The sequence below is a fragment of the Simochromis diagramma genome, unplaced genomic scaffold, assembly GCF_900408965.1.
Source record: "Simochromis diagramma unplaced genomic scaffold, fSimDia1.1 OVJJ01000491.1, whole genome shotgun sequence".
Taxonomy (NCBI): Eukaryota; Metazoa; Chordata; class Actinopteri; order Cichliformes; family Cichlidae; genus Simochromis; species Simochromis diagramma.
In genome coordinates this window covers 115,253-133,239 of record NW_024387113.1, presented here as the reverse complement: position 1 = coordinate 133,239, position 17,987 = coordinate 115,253, and the positions used below count along the sequence as shown (strand labels likewise).

Below are 17,987 nucleotides of genomic sequence, written 5' to 3'. Positions count from 1 at the left end.
TAGCACTGACTTCAATTGTGATGAAGTGTTTTGAAAGACTGATGAGAGATCACATCACTTCTTCACTTACTGCCACCATCGACTCACTTCAGTTTGCTTACCGGACTAATCGTTCCACAGACGATGCCATATCTCACCTGCTCCACACATCCCTGAGTCACCTGGACACTGGCAGAGGGAATTATGTTAGGATGCTGTTCGTGGACTACAGTTCAGCATTCAACACAATAATTCCCTCTAAGCTTTTCACCAAGTTGACGGATCTAGGACTCAGCTCATCACTGTGTCAGTGGATCCTCAACTTCCTCACAGACAGACCCCAATCAGTGAGGGTGGGAAAACAAGTCTCCCCCTCCATCTCACTCAGCACTGGAGTGCCTCAGGGCTGTGTTTGAAGCCCCCTGCTGTACTCACTGTACACTTATGACTGTGTAGCCACATCAGACACCACCTCCATTGTCAAGTTTGCTGACGACACTGCTGTTGTGGGCCTGATCTCCGACAACATCGAGACGGCCTACCTGGAGGAGATTAGGAACCTGGAGACCTGGTGCCAGGAGAATAACCTCCTCCTAAACATCAGCAAGACTAAGGAGCTGATCGTGGACTTCACTACAAAGCAAGCGAGGAATTACAAACCCCTCATCATTAGTGGCACGCCAGTGGAGAGAGTGGACAGTTTCCGATACCTGGGTGTCCACATCACTCAGGACCTGTCATGGTCCTGCCACATCAACACCCTGGTTAAGAAAGCCCGTCAGCGTCTCTTCTTCCTCAGAAGACTTAGAGACTTCCATCTGCCACTGAAGGTGCTCAAGAACTTCCACTCCTGCACCATCGAGAGCGTCCTGACGGCAAACATCTGCACCTGGTTTGGGAACAGCACCAAGCAGGACAGACGAGATCTGCAAAGGGTGGTGCGCTCGGCAGAACGCATCATTCAATCAGAGCTCCCTGACCAGCTGTCCATCTACACCAAGCGGTGCAAGTCCAAAGCTAGGAAGATTATGATGGACCTCTCCCATCCCAACAATGGACTCTTCTCACTGTTGAGGTCTGGGAAGCGCTTCCGCTCCCTTAAGGCCAAAACAGAGAGAATGAGGAGGAGCTTCTTCCCCCAGGCTATTCGGGCCCTGAACCAGGTGTAGGACTGGACTCTCCCAAACACGTCACTATAAGACTGGACTCTCACACACGTCACCACACGCACCACCACACATTTCCTATAATCCTATAATTCCTATAATTTATAATCCTTATCTTTATAATCTCTTCTGCTATTTGCACATTCTTTACTGTAAATTCCTAAGTTAATTTGTAAATTCTGTAGTAAACTGTAAATTGTAAATATTGTGAAACTTTCCTTCTGTCATTTAATGGTCAGGCATTGTACAGCTACAAGCATTTCACCCCCATGTCATACTGTGTATGGTTATGTGTGTGTGACAAATAAAATTTGAATTTGAAAAAATGGCCTGTATTTGTATAGCGCTTTACTTAGTCCCTATGGACCCCAAAGCGCTTTACACTACATTCAGTCATTCACACAGTAGCGGTTTTTGATACAGGCGACACGGGTGGTTGTCTGGGGCGGCATCACGGGCATCGGCAACACCCCCCCCCCCCCAAACCCCCCCCAAAAAAACAATTGCTCGTACTCATGCTGCCCCGACATCAGCCAGCGCATATTGGGAATGTCACAGGCACCGATCGGTTTTTTATGGCCCATTTGCTGGGAGTAAGGACGCCCTCCGTTTGCGAGGTGCGCCTGCTGCTTGCGGCGCAGGGAGGAGAGGGCGGGGCGGCGGGGGAGTCTCTGGTGGCTGGAGCAGCGTCTAATAACCAACTCGCAAAATAAAACAAAATAAAAACAAACCAACAAACACGAAAACACCAGACATCATGATACAGACTTATAATTTCCACTGATGTTTTTTTTTTCTTGATTTTAATTCTATAAAGTGAGCGCGAGAGCCCTCGGTGCGCGTGCTCGCTGCTGAAGTCAAAGTAAACTTTATTGTCATCTCCGCTACAGACAGTCCAGCATATAGAGACGAGACGACGAGGCTGCAGTTACAGCAGTGCAAGGAAACAAACAATAAATATAAGAAGAGTAAGAAAATAAATATACACTTTAGGACTCGGGGTAAAGGATCAATAACAATTTAAAATTTATAATTTACAGTTTGATGATTTAAAGTCTCACACACAACCCGTCGAAAGGGGAGGGGCCTGCTGCTTCCAAATAGAGCACATTTCATTCATAATGATTTAATCCAAGCCCATCATGTATTAATGATTTGAATCCTGGGTTGTGCGAAATCCCAGAAATAAACCTTAGACAAAGTGAATCTGTGAACTAAGCTGTAGGTGTGTTAGATCATGTTGTGGTGATCCTCGGGTTTGGGGATTTGTGTTCATACTGGAGTGCAAAATTAAAAGATGGACAAGAAAAGTTCAAAGCCATCAGGTGCTCAGTTTAGAAAAAAGAGAAAAGAAGAGAAACGAGCAAAAGATGCAGGTAAGCAGATGTGTGATTGGATGATGGCAGGTCATCCTGAACCAATCAGAATCAAAATACTTTATTAATTAAAGGAAATTATGTGGGTTACAGTTGCTCCAAGAAGAAATGGTAAAAATAGCAACAGTAACAGACTAAACTCCAAACAATACTTTATGTTACAGATTTTAATATTAATTAATCATTGTCAATTTGTCCTGTTATCATTGTGTGATGAATTATGATGGCTGTTTGCATACTATGCACACTCTCTCTCTTCATATGTGTGTGTGTGTTTCTCTGCTGAAATTCAGTGTGGTTCCGACAACAGTTTTATGTTAATGTACAATCCTTAATATGTTTTATGTGTGTGGGTGGGCGCCAGAGGGAGTGTTCACCCGGGGCGCCAAACAGGCTAGGCCAAACAGGACCGCCACTGCATCCACACACCCATTCACACACCCATTCACACACTGGTGATGGCAGCTACATTGTAGCCACAGCCACCCTGGGGCGCACTGACAGAGGCGAGGCTGCCGGACACTGGCGCCACCGGGCCCTCTGACCACCACCAGTAGGCAACGGGTGAAGTGTCTCGCCCAAGGACACAACGACCGAGACTGTCCAAGCCGGGGCTCGAACCGGCAACCTTCCGATTACAAGGCGAACTCCCAACTCTTGATTGCCCATTATTTAAATAAACAAAATGGTCTAAATACAAACTTCATATAAGGTTAGCTTTTAGGATCACATCTTAATGCCAATAGGACAATAAAGTGTTTTACAATTATCTTCTATAATTGTTGCTGGCAACAGGAAAAAAACCAACTCAAACAAACAAATAACACTCATTAATATACTTGAATAAAGACCACTGATCAGTGGTCATGACAATTTGCTTATTAATGAGCAAGGAACTGACCTCTTCTATACAGACAGAATAATCGCACAGGAAAGTTATTAGTTATTATTGATATGAAAACAACACTTTTAAAATAAAAAAAAGTATTGGCCAAGACGACATTGGTTTGGAAAAAGTTTGAAAGAGAAGAGCAATAGCAGTAACACACTGCCCAAGGTGTACTTGCAGCAAATGGAAATGTATACTTTCAGACACAGATACTTATCCCAATTTCCCTTTTAGACATTTTCTGCATCAATGTTAGTCACATTTTCTTGAAATCGTAAAATACCAACTTTAAACATTTGATAACAAAATATAGGTCTGTGATATTTGCAGATCATTGCATTGAGTTTTTATTCACATTCTACTCATTGTTTTAAGTTTTTTGAAATTGGGATTGTCTCATATAGTTTGTGTAAGTTAAGCAACCTTTGCCTTCTAATAACTGCTGCACATCACAAACCACTTTCCAACCCTCCCCCATTAATCTCATATATGTTGTCATTAATGTTTCTTCCTTGTGTGGCAGCACGAGGTGGGAATGGAATAAATATTCTTCACAATTTAAAATGCCACCCTGGGAATTTCACACAGAGAATACTGGATCGAGAGGATACTGATCATCAAGAAGGTACTTAGGTTCGTTATACTCAGTACAGATATGTGGTTCAATATTTCTAAAAAGTATTCAGAGCCTAGTGATGTGCGAATCATGAACGAATCCTTCAATACTCGAGAATCACTTTACTGACTCGTGAATCATGCATCACAAGCCCAACTGACTCACTAACTCATCCCTGTTTCTGTTAGCAAACTAATTTCATTAGTAGAAATATATCCAGCTTATAATTTAAATTGTGGGGGAAAAAACAACAGCCAGTTTCTTAACAGAAACATTTCTGCTCTGAACTGAAAGAGAAAACCCTGAGTAGAAGCTCACATCAAGACAACAGTTCCTCAGTTCACAGTAGCATCGCTCTGCTAACATGCTAACACCACATTTGAGTTACTCACCCCCTCCCTTCCCGTGCTGAGTCGTAGCATAAACGAATCACTCACTAGCTGTGTCTGAATTCAGGGGAAGGATGCTTCAATGCCATATTTGGAGGCAATTACGTCACGGCGACGCAACGAAGGCTGTCCGAATTCAAAGAGTGCTCAAAATGTGGCGACAAATGCGTCCTACTTTGCCCCGAATTTTAAGGATGGGTCCGATGTATCCTTCGTGTCCTACTATATCCCAGGATTCATTGCGGGTCATACAGGAGATTTGTTTCTCATAACGATGGTGGTCGAAGCAGGAGAGGAAAACACTTTCAAATGTAAGTATATGAAAATCTGGTTGTACAAAAGTTAAATTGTTATAGCGGTCGTGTTGTTAAGCTTTGGGCATCTGCATAGACATGTTTCTTTTGTATTTAAATAACCGTAAACCAGCTTGTATCGCGGGTCCCGTAGTTTTTATGTATTGCTGCTTACATACAGCTAATTTTGATTTTTTTTTAATTAAAACGAGGAGAAAACGATCACCTCATCACTGGGGTGAAGAATTGGGCCGCTACCGCGTGGAGGTACAAGAATAAATGAGTTTACACATCATATTCATATGAGTGCGGTTCTAAAACAAAACAAAACAAAACAAACAAACAAAATCAACAAGCTTAGTTACCAAATTTTCTTCACATTACTATTATGTCTTTGGTATTTACATTTATCAAAGTTAATACTAATATTTAATACTAACAGTTTCTTAAGATGAATATCTGAAATAAGTTAAACAGAAGGAGAGAGAGGGGAGAGAAAGAGAGAACAATTCTCCCCCTCCCTCTCCCGTTTCTACTTCAATCATGAAACTGATCAATGATCAGCTGATCGTCTCTCTTGTTTGTTTATCGCCCACTTTGCGCCAGAAAGGGGAAACCAGCAGATGTCGTGCTAAACAACAGCAGCACGTTTAAGCTTGATCAGCTGTTGTTAGAATTTATTTAATATTAATTTCTAGTATCAGCTGATGTTTGCTGGAGCCACAGCTGTAAAGCTGCTGGTCATGATGTCGGTTTGGATATGTGGTGAGAGGGAAACATGAAGATGAAACCAGGAGATGTCCTTACTGAATCATCAGAGCTGAACAGGTGATGGAGAAACAGGTTTACCTTTTAGGTGACATGGATGAGTTGAAGTTATGAACTGTTTCTGAGAGACAAATAACACCAGGATCCTTTTTTATGTAGCTGACAGCTGGTAACTGTGCAGGGGCGGGTCTAGCAAAGTGTTGCCAGGGGGGCAGGTAGGGCATTAACAGGGAGAGGGGGCACAAAGAAATACTTTTCTTTCTTATTCTCATTTTAAAATGTCTAGCTTTAATAAATAATTATCTGAATCTTACAACCAAAGTGGTGATCTGATACAAAATGTATAGATATCGTACATATACCAACAAGACTGCACATCACTGTCACCACAGCGTTTGTTTTCATTCAAAGGCTTTATGGTTTTCCCTGTAACACCTGGGGGGGCGGTCTCTAGTCAATATGCCCAGGACAATTTTTTGTCCCAGTCCAGCCCTGACTCAGAAAGAAACTGGAAAAAAAAGTAAGATTGAACTACTTTAATTAAAATCAGATGGATACAAAAACAAATGCTCGATGCTCTGATAATGCTCTTCTGTTCCACTCATTATGATTCAGCTCTTTGCTTTCCTGTAAACTTCAGAGGTTTATTTTTATAAGATATACTGAGAAGAGTGTGGGATTTAATTAACTTACATATTACATGACTTTATGTGCAAATGTAATCCTACACAAGGAGAAACTGTAAACCTCTGAGAAAATGATCCACCTGGTAGTTAGTTACATTTATCAGCCACGGCTTTTAATGCAAATAATATAAATGTTTAACAGGATTCTTTGTATAATACAGACTGACAGACACAAAGTTTCACAGAAACCCTGTGAGCATCCTCCTTGTTTGGTTAATGTTTGATTCAGTTTAATAAGTTCTTACTAACAAATCCACCATCACGGGGAAATCTGATCATATTATTGGTTACAGGAAACAGTGACGGCTGTTTCCAGCAGACTGCAGACCGACTGCAGCACTTCTTCCTCCTGTCATCACCTCTGATCGTCTCTGCTGTAACTCGGCTTCACTCTGACTCGACTCTCCTTCTTCAACCTGGAAAGAAAATTGAGCAGCAACAATCTCAGGTGAGTAAACCAACGCTCAGCACCACTGTGTTACAAACTCATGATCCAATATTGCTGCTCTGGCACAAATTCTGCAGTATGAACTTTATAATGTTCATAGTGAGTCCGAGTCCTGCAAACGGTCACCAGATAAATTTACATTCTTTCTTTATTCTTGGCTGGAATAAACAACAAAAGTGGTGATGAATTAATCAGTGATTAGATTTATTTGTTTTTGCAAATAAAGCCGTCGACTTTAGGAGAATCTTCATCAATATTTAATATTTAATAATCTCACCATGTTTTGTTTCCATAATTTATTTTCCTAACTTATCATCCATGTTGGCGTTGCTCCTTCGTGCACACAGTGTCTGCTGCCCTCTTCCCCAGGAAACCTTCAAAAAGGAGGTTTTTTGTTCGTTATTTGATGTTTGTTATATTATTTGGTGTAAATAATACAGTGTTAACTTTATAATGTTCAGTTTTTGTAGCTTTGGAAATATGTATATATTGCTGTATATATAATGTTTATTACTGACATAATTAGAGTTTTTTATTTTGCTGTTATTTGGGTTTTTATGCACAGAGAGGTCAGAATATTAGAAACAGAAACAGAATTAATTTTGAGTACATGCATACACCAACAGCTGGTTAAGATCCAGACTAAATGAATAACATAATCAAACAATTAATACATTAAAAAACATTAAAACCACCAAGCATTTGATTATTTAGAGGAGATCATTTAAAGCAGAAGACACGCGTGAAGCTGTTCCTTCTGTGCTTAAGTTCAGGTTAAAGAAACACCGGACATGGTAAAGTCTGTGTCCACGTTTAAAGATAAATTTGGGAGTTATAACTGAGGACGTCTGTTCAGCATTAACTACTGAAAACACGAAATATCATTTCATTATTATTTGTAAGACAATAGAAAAAACGGCACCGATAACGTTGCGCTGAGTAAACCCACTTCCTGCCTCCCTCAGTTATTACTGAGGGCTGTAACTTAACCAGCATGCAGGTCATGCTTTTCATGTCAGCCGAAGAACAACGACTCACAATGTTTGCTGTAAGGTCACCTTTGCACAGGTGAGTCAGGAAGTGGAACAAACACCTGTGAAGAGCTTAAACTTGGAGTCCGAAAAACCCGTGTGTGTGTGTCTGTGTGTGTCTGTGTGTGTGTGTGTGTGTGTGTGTGTGTGTGCGTGTGTGTGTGTGCGTGTGTGTGTGTGTGTTGGGTGTGGTGTTTCTAACTGTAAGTACTAACCACACATTAATATCCTCGCGTGTGCTGAATGCTCAGGTGTGATCGTGTCCTTGAACCACACACCGACACGTCATGTTTCAGGAGACACGCGAGAGCCTCACACAGAAGAAACACACAACAGTGATGACACACCGACCTCTGGTGAGTGCTGCCGCCCAGGACGGGAACAGACTCTTGGTTTGGACGTGCTCATGTTTAAGCACTTCCTGTTTGGAAACCTTTCCTTGTGGTTAATGCCTCAGCGAATCAGAGTCCAGAGTCCAGAGTCCAAGATGAAAGTGAGCATATGAGGAAAAAACACTCCAGTGATGAATAATCCAGGCAGACAACAGGGCCAAGCATTAACTGCTGCACCCTCTGCCCACTACACCTGCACCACAGTGTGATGCTGAATGTGATGCAGGACAAAACAGAAGCTCAGAGGATGTTAATGCCACATTTATTTTTATGTTATATCATTTTTATCTTTTATCATCTTTTTACTTTCTTGTTTCCAGAGGTGTGGACTCGAGTCACATGACTTGGACTCGAGTCTGACTCGAGTCCAAGTCATGTGACTCGAGTCATTAATTTTATGACTTTAGACTTGACTTGAAAAAATGTTCTAAGACTTGTGACTTGACTTGGACTTTTACACCAATGACTTGGGACTTGAATTGGACTTGAACCGGTTTACTTGAAAAGACTTGATATTTTACCCCAAATATAAAATTTAAATATTATATAGAGATTGAAAATGTGACGTCATTCACGGGTAGAACCGCAAAGGATTCTGGGAACTCGTGGCAAGAGGTACTAGCGCACGCAGGCTTTCAATTAAAATCAGTTATACAGCGATAAAAAAGAAACACAAAAATGTCAAGAAGCTGTTGTATTATTAACTGCAATAGCCGGTCGCATGACAGCCACGGGAAGCCGACGGGTAAAGAGATCGGTTGTTATCGGATTACGTCGTTGAAGAGAAATTGTTCGAGCCATGTTTCTGAAGTAACAAAGAGCCGACTGGATTGCAGCCATTCAAAGACCAAATATAACGTCCCAGAACACTCCAGCTCACAGGTTAGTCTGCTCCAAGCATTTCCACACAGGTCAGTCTGCTGTTGTAGTTAATGCGTCATTTTTCTTAACATAATTGGTGATATAGGTTACAAGCAAGTCTGGCGCTGAACAGAAATTGTCGCTCCTTTGTTTATTGTGCATAAATAGTGAATTGTCCTGACACAATATTGTGTTTCGCTTCTGTTATTATGGTACATTGACAAAAACATATACTTTTATTCACAGGATAAAACAGTTGTTTTGTATCACTAATTGCCCAGTACGATTACAACATACAATATTATTGTCACTGCTACATTTCTGTGATGCTACCAGAAATTATTTCCACTGCTAATTAATTATTGTTGAGCTCAAAGGTTATATTAATAAACGGTTAACGAATGTGTATTTATGACGACGATTTGTGAGACTGGTAAACTTATGATACGTACGATGGTCTTTACTTTCTACACGGTGCATTTCAAGGTCCTGTACCCATCCGTCGGTAAACTGTACCTGGGCTTGTTGCAGTGACCTGAAGTTACTAAACTTCACGAGTGTATGCACTCACTCCAAGAACCGTATAATTATAAATATGCATATAAATATGCTATGATGAGATAGCTGACTTCATCTAACTAGCAAATGTTGTCCAGGCTACGTTGGTGATGCAGTTTTTTTAATATGTATGATATTTTTGTCATGCGATTTTAAAGCCGGTCCTACAACCGCATCCAAGAATAACATGCAGCTTATCTCAGAACTGTCGGTGAAAATTATTCTTGGAGCTAGGTTTAATTGAGCTGCATTTTAAAGAGGTGCAATTTCACAATTTGTGTATATTTTCTAAGTTCACTATTTTGTCATGTGTTGAGAAAAACACAGATTTTAAAATTACATGGTCTAATATTTACATTTAGCATAACTGCAACATGCTTTTTTCGTTTTTTGTTTTTTTTAATGACTCGAAAGGACTTGAAATTCAAAATTTCAGACTTGTGACTTGACTCGGACTTTTACACCAGTGACTTGAGACTCGACTCTGACTTGCCTGACATTACTTGAGACTTGACTTGAGACTTGAGGATAAAGACTTGAGACTTACTTGAGACTTGCAAAACAATGACTTGGTCCCACCTCTGCTTGTTTCAGTAGAAGTTGTACTTGATGCTGAGCTAAGTTTATATCTGTTTTCTCCACATTTTTATAAAATCACTGTAAAGAATATCTGTTTATGGTGAGCGTGTTTAAAACAAATTTGTACTTTATTTTCTTTTTTTTAATTAACAATGAAACATCAGGAAAGAACACATGTTTGGGACAAAGTGTACAGTCAGCAGAAATCACAGAACCATCGAGAAGATCAGACAAATGTTTTTAAGTCTTTTTTTCCTGCACATCAACATTTAGTGACTGTGTGTTTTTCATGCATTGACATGCTCAGTGAAATCTGTCCCTACAGGGCAGGATGACTCATCTGCAGACCTAATATTACAGCACAGGAGAAATAACCTGTGTGAAACACTCCTGTGATGAGGAAAGAAGAACATCAGATCAATAATTCAGATAAACTTTCATTTATTTACTTGTGATTCTTTTTAAAAACACACACACATTACCATCTTATCCAACATTTTAAACTCTGTCATCTCAAAAATGCTGCAATTTTCACAAATTGAAATAAAAAACATTAAAAATGATACTCAGTGAAGTGAAAATCTTCTGTCACAGAGCTTTCTGGGTATTGCAAAATTTATTGGTTCGACTTGTTTGCACTTTTAAAACTTTAAAAATGATTTTTAGAACAGCAGTGGCAGTGTTGCTCCGTATTTCTGTAGTACTGCTTGTTGACCACCAGATGGCGGTGGTTTAAAGGGCTTCTGTTTCTGCAGCACCTGTTTCACCTGTGAAAACTGTGTGACCACGGAAATATCTCCAGATGTAAACGAGCTGCATTTAAGACAGAAAGCTCCTTAAAAATAAAAAGTTTTCTCTTTTTCAGCCACGAACTTCTGACTTTTCAAGGTCAAACAAAAATAGATTCACAGATACTTCTATGCAAAACGAAGCAGAACATCAAATTTGTGACTGATTCAAAAGTTTTTTATAATTAGTTAATTAAAAATATAATTCATGTAATTAAATGTAATAAATTACATCTTTAAAACTTAGCTGCCAGCTCTTTATTTCTTTACTTTTACCTGCAGTGACTTTGTTACTCTGTAATGTTCGTCTAAATTAAATTGATAACCGTCAGCTGGTTTTATTAATTTGATCTGTATTTTCTAAACAGCCAGAAATTCCTCTGTTATGTCTCCCGCTGAGGGACGGTGCAGCTGAAACATCTGGTGAGTCCATCAAGCTTCATGTCACAGATGTTAAATACAAATTACTGCAGTTATATTTCTGTCTGTTTCACAGACACATGTGATGCTGAACCTCCAAACAGCAGCAGCTACGACCAAAGGCCTCCTGACAGTGAGTTTGACTGAACTGAGAGAAAGTTCATGTGAGAAAAAGTGTGGAGTCGTCTTTCTGCGACACGAGTCAGACTCCACACCTCGAGTTTCAACCTGCAGGATGATGATGATAAAGGAAAAATGATACTGGAGGCAAACAGAGAGTGTTAGCCTCAGCACTCAGAGGCTCACGTACACATTTCCAACAAGACAATCTGATATAGTTTAAACGTTAAAGCAACGCAGTAACAGGGAGACTGAGACAAACACACAATGATTCTGTGCTGAAGCAGCTAAGACGACTTCATCATCACAGAATAAATAAATCAGGTTTTTGTTTATTTTTCAAATTGAAGTTGAAATGAAACCGAAAAATATTCAAGAACAAAAATGAATGATTCATCATTTTCTTTTCCTTCATGTGTTTCAGCTGTCATGTTCAGGCTGGTTGAAGCTTGTCAGCTTTATGTTTCTTATCTGAAATCTGAACATATTGTTTTCCTGCTGAGTGCAATGATGAGTATCAAACATGTTGGTTTATGCATTATTTTTGTGTTTTATGTGGGAGAAATTCTATGTAAGAAGTTTCTGTGGGACATCAGTAACATCATCCAGGATCTTTACATTAAAACATGTCAGTAAACCATGTCTGTCCTTCTGTGGCTCATATCTCAGTGTTACATTAAACACTCAGAGTGTATGATCTCTACTCTCTGTGAAATACACTCACAATAAGGTGCAGCGTCAAATCACAGAATTCATGAACAAATGAAGTAAATGAGTTTCTGTCTCTTTGCAGATGACGAGCGTCACTGCAGCCACAGATATGAAGTGATGCCGCATCACAGTGAGTAAAACTGAATCTTTCTTTTTCTTTCATTGTTGCAGTTTATTATAGCTGCACAGTGAATCTGCTGAACTACAAACACAAATCCAAACACTGTACTTACATGAACTCGGCTCTAAAGTTCTGCATAGTGAAAAAATCACTTTAGTTTTGGGTCAAATTAAAGTAAATTTTATGTGCTGTATATTCTGTAATAAATACTTATAAACAACGTTCCCTCTAAGCTGCGCGTGCGCAATTGCACACAAAAAAAACCTAACCTGAATTGAAATGAAAATAAACACGTTAACAATCCTGTTCTGCAGTGTTAGTCAGTGACTGGCTGCTCCTGTATGGGATCAGAACCATGCCGCCTTATCCCACAGTCCAGCCAATCACGCGATTCACATTCGTATATACGCAGCTAATCACCGTGGTTGACAGGCTATGACAGCGTCCTTATGTGCCGGTGTTTTAGCAAAGCGGCTGATGTGGAGTGAAGCCACGTTAATGACAACGTGTACAACCATTGGAGACGTGAGCAGGACAGACAATAGCTTCTTCTTCTTCTTCTTCTTGGTTGGCGACTGATGTTAAGGCGCATTACCGCCCCCTGGCTCACAGCTCAGTGGACATTTAGATGAGAAAATATATATTTGACACATTTAAGGAAAATACTAATAAAATAAAATAAAATAAATAAAATAAATGTTCCCTTTACAATTTTTTTTGCTCTTTAAAATAGTTGTTTTTCTTTTTCAATCACTCATCTTAGCAGCAGGATTTACATGAAAAGAGAAACAAATTAACTTTGAGTGAAAATGTACATTTTTTGCACTCTCTGGTCAACTGACTCAGTGACTCAAATGACTCAAAAACTCGATTCACTTTGGTGAGTGACTCATTAAAACTCGATTCAGTAAAAAGAATCGAATTTACCATCACTACAAAGCACTCTCCGCCTGTGAGCAAAAACAACACCCCCCCCCCTCCCTCCCCGCGCCTCTCGCCTTTGCTATTCGTGGAAACATGTACAATGTGGACCAATCAAAAATGATATGGCAACATGGCATTTAGCTGTTTAGGAAGGAGGAAGTTTTAGGAGTGACGGCGTGTTTGACATGTGAGAGATTTGAGACGTTTAACGCAAATCTTGTGTAGTTAGTGTGTAGTTAGTGTGTAGTGAGTGTGTAGTTAGTGTGTAGTGTAGTCAATAGTTTTGTTGTGTGTGTCAGCACAATGAGGAGCCTGCTGAGTGTTACAGGTGTTACAGCAGTGACACATCTGCTGCTGTCAGGCCTGCAGGTATCAGGCTGCTGTTCTCCTTCATCTCATAGTGGACAGAAATTATTTTTGGAGCGGCACAAATAATTTGTGTGGCATCAGATTTGATGCAGAACAGCTGATTGTTCTGTAAATAGTTTGAAATGTTTATTTAAAAAAACGCCTTGGCTGCATTTTTAGGTAAAGACTGAGGCAAAACTCAGTTACTTTTTTGAAGAAGTAACTATATAATTAATTGCCCAACATTGGTCATTATATCCTGTATTTTGCAGGCAGAGAGTTACAGACTCTCTCCCAGACCACAGACTCAGTGTGTTTTGGGGTTTAAAAGCCACAGAGACACAGTGTTTAGAAAAAATGCGTCTCAGCTGCTCCGATAATCCTGACACATATGGGATCACTACAGGTTTTTGCTTAGGCAGCGGTTGTCCTTCTCTCCTGGATCGGCTGGAGCTTTCTTTAAGAGCCTTTCCAGCTTTGACAAAAGTCCAGCTGTGATAACAACATTTGCTCAGGGCCTTCTTGATGTTCTTCTGCCTCCCTGGCCGCTGTGTCAGTGGGGATGGTGTTCGCTCTGTGTTAACACAGAGCGATGGTTCGCTCTGTCTCTGTGGCTTTTAAAGCCCAAAACACGCTGCACCAAAAATTGGTCCACCCCAAGGATCAGCACCCCCAAAGCTCTGATCCTAGAATCGCCCCTGCTCATAATGCAAGTCAGAGCTTTATAAAAACAGAACAAAACAAAGTTGTACAACAAAAAACTTTGTTGTACAACTTTGTTTTTGTTTTGTTTAAAAAACACGTTTTCAAAATTGGAGTTCAAGTTATTTTTACTTCCAGTAGTGTTAACATGCTACAGGTCATGAACAAGATTTCTTTTAAGTTTTCATTGTAAGTGGACTAAAGCAGTTAATTCAAAGTAGTCTAACATAAATGCTGTGATTTGATTATTTTAATAAACATGTGACTTGGATGCTGGCGTGACCACAGTGCACACGTCTGCTGTTGCTCAGTGGTCCAGGGACGCTCGGGGAGTTTGTGTGTTCGCTCACACACATGAAACATCAGAGGGAACATTGATTATAAATCCTCATCTTTTTGATTTTGTTTTACATTTTCAATCACTAATTTAATTCTTTCTTTATGTAGAATGAACATTTAATGTGGAAATGTTGAGCTTCCATTAAATGGGCAGTTATTACAAGTATCTTTGTGCTCTAATGGGTGTGTGTGTGTGTGTGTGTGTGTGTGTGTGTGTGTGTGTGTGTGTGTGTGTGTGTGTGTGTGTCTACCTGGTGAATGTGAGCACATCCAGGACGAACATGTTTTCTGATGATGGCGCTCTGAGGTGATCTTTGTGTTTTCACAGATGATCTGCAGCTGCTGAACAGCAGCGACGATCTGCAGCCTCCAGACAGTGAGTCAGACTGAAGTCTTAGTTTCTATAAGAACAATCAGTGCAGTCAGCTGAAACAGTCACAGACAAATAGACAATAAATCTTTACCTGAATCTTCTACACTTGGTTGTCTTCATTGCTTTCTTTACGGTTTTCTTTGCAGTGTCTGAGATCAGGGTCGTTCTGCTGGGGAACAGCCAGTCTGAGAGGACCGCTGTGGTGAACTTCATACTGGAGGTTCCTGTGTTTAGCCCCGAGGAAGAGCCAGACTATCAGCCGGTCAGAGGACTTCTGAGGGACAAAGAAGTCATCCTAATCAACACTCCAGATCTGCTGCTTCCAAACATCTCTGAAGATGATCTGAGAGAACATGCAGAAAACTGTGTGAGGCTCACAGCTCCTGGACCTCATGTGTTCCTGCTGGTCCTGCAGCCTGAAACCTTCACAGAGGATCACAAGCAGAGACTCTGCAAAGTCCTGAAACTCTTCGGAAAACGAGTGTTTGATCATTCGCTGGTTCTGCTGTCAGCATCCAAAGAGAGGGGCTCGAGTTTCATGGAAGAGCTCGGGCTCCATCGTCCCTTAAAAGATTTGATCAAAATGTGCAGTTACAGATATTTGTGGAGGAAAAACCTCGAACCTCAAGAGCTCTTCACACGCCTGGTTCAGATTTTTAAGGAGAACAATGGAGAGTGTGTGAGATATAAAGCACATAGCTAGGAAACGTTTACTGAAGCGTCCGGTCTCAAAATGCAGAGTATAACTGCACTGTTTAAGTCCCAGAGGACTGCATGCCTTTTAAAACCAGACCAAAAGTTTGTTTGGTGAGTATCAACCAACAGCAAGGGGTAAAAGCAGCTTTTTGTTTTTTAAAGGCACCAAAATAGTAGAAATAAAAGATGTATAAGAATTCTTGGTTATCTGGATGTGTGTTTGTTGTTCTTTAGTCTGTTTGTCCGGCTGTTATTGGTTCGGTCTCTCTTCCCTGAAGCGTGCGTCGTCTCTGTTTCCGTTTGAGGCGTCAGCACACACAGTGACTCACTGACAGGACGCTCGCTATTGTGCTTCACCGGGAGCTGAGAGCACAGTCGGGCCAGCTTCAGCTTCCTCAGGAAGAACAGTCGCTGCTGTGCTTTCTCACCAGCTGTGATATGTTCACTGACCATGTGAGATTGTTGGTAATGTGAGCACCCAGATATTTGATGTTCTTCATAGTCTCCACCTCTGAGGATTTTTATCATCACTGGTGATCAGTCCCACTGTAGTGGTGTCATCAGCAAACTTCACTGTATCCCAAATCCCTGCAGGGCTGTCTTCAGGACCAGGGTTCACGAGTTTTTGGTGCCGGTTCTGACGTGTGATGGTCTGTGGGCAGTGGATAGTCCCAGGGTCCCAGTTTGTGTCCCAGTTTGTGAGTGATCATAGTGTTAAAGATGCAGCTGAAATGAACAAAAAGCTTCCTTAAATGTGTTTGGATGCTCCTGCAGGGACTGGGGTGTGTGAAGTGCAGGTAAGACTTCATCCTTCAAAGATCTGTTCTCCTGATAGGTGAATTCATGGTTGTCAAGATCTTTGGAGAAAATGTGAGATAAAATAATGCCCTCAAAGCAGTTAATGACCAGGTGAAGGTCACTGAGAGACTTAACTACAAATGTTTCTAACATTTTTCACTTTATCCATCCTTGGACCTGTAGGAATACTGTTGATTATTAATTAGCAGAAACCAAAAGAGCTCTGCCCCTTGAGCCAAAGCTGATGACATAACAGCAGCAGAGACAGATTGGAGCTGTTTTTACAGACTTGGAGCTTTTTATTGTCATTGTGCAGTTTCTTGCACAGCGAAATTGGGTAGCTGAACCAAAAAGGTGCAGAAGTAAAGAAGAGAAAACAATATACAATGAGGGGAAAAAAGCAATATATGTATACAGATATGTGAATGAATTATATACATGGTGTATGTGTAAGAAACATTGAAACAGAAACATTGTGGGTCTGCATACAATGGCAGTTATATAATAAATAAATAAATAAGGGTCGAGGGGAAATGGTCATTTAGGGTGGGGATGGTGATTCCACTGAGACCAAAGTATTGCATAAAACATGGAAAGACTGAGATATTGCACATAGATGATCAACAGCAGTGTCAGGATGGATGTGTTGGAGAAGTCTGTTCACACTCTTAGTTTGGATTAACAGTTCTGACAGCCCAGGGGACCAAGCTGTTCTTTAGTCTGTTGCTTTTGCACCTGATGGATCTGAACCCTGGGCTTTCTTCACCAGGGCTGATGTGTTTGTGGACCAGGATAGGTTCTCAGATATGTGGGGCCGACGAACTTAAAGGAGGACACCCTCTCCATATTTCTGTAAAAAGAAAAGAGAGAAGAAATGTTTCTGATTTTATGACTTGATTGTTTTATTTACCATCATCCAAAGTTGGTATTTTATGAATCATCACAAAATCAGTTCTTGTGCTGGTAGATGCAAATTGACAACCAATAAAAAATCACAACAATAAATTGACACGGTGATAAATATCTGATAAATTATTAGAACATGTTAGTTACAAATGTCATCTCAAAAATCTCTTCTATCACAACTAAATATAGATGTTATCTGAAGGTAATGTTTAAATTTCTATCTAACTCTTTTTATAGATCACATCACTCCTCCTCTGTCCTGTACTGTTTGTTTTTTCATTTACCTTATGTTTATAGTTTGCTGTACTAATGTGACCTTGAGGGTCTTCAAAGGTGCATGTAAATAAAATGTATTATTATCATTATTATTATTATAAACATGCATAAAGACAGTTATGTTTTCAGACAGTAGTCATCTTCTTTAACATTGATTCTAAATTTAAAACATTTTCATGTACAGCCTTTTCAATTTGTTTTGACTCAAATATTTAATGGGAAATTGATCAACTACTTATTTTATATTTTCATTATTATTTGTCTGCCCATTACAGACAGACGATGTAAGAAAATGGTTTTGATAAAATTTCATGTCCTTTGTAGAGAGCAGCAGATAGAAAAGGCAGAAATTTGTCTCCAGTATATGTTTTATTATTGAATGTGAACATAATGTAGGGGAGACTGGGGATAGTTGTAATGTGGGTCAGTTGTAA

At 40.2% G+C, this 17,987-nt stretch overlaps 1 protein-coding gene across 1 annotated transcript; it reads left to right on the top strand.

The window, feature by feature from the left end:
* Positions 1-5,964: 5,964 nt before the first annotated feature.
* On the top strand, positions 5,965-17,555 carry LOC120743251 (GTPase IMAP family member 5-like). Its single transcript, XM_040046839.1, has 7 exons — positions 5,965-6,610; positions 7,893-7,997; positions 11,188-11,242; positions 11,316-11,372; positions 12,153-12,200; positions 14,833-14,880; positions 15,024-17,555. The coding sequence occupies exons 2-7, from the start codon at positions 7,929-7,931 to the stop codon at positions 15,578-15,580; spliced, it is 834 nt and encodes a 277-aa protein (XP_039902773.1). The 5' UTR covers positions 5,965-6,610; positions 7,893-7,928; the 3' UTR covers positions 15,581-17,555.
* Positions 17,556-17,987: the final 432 nt, after the last annotated feature.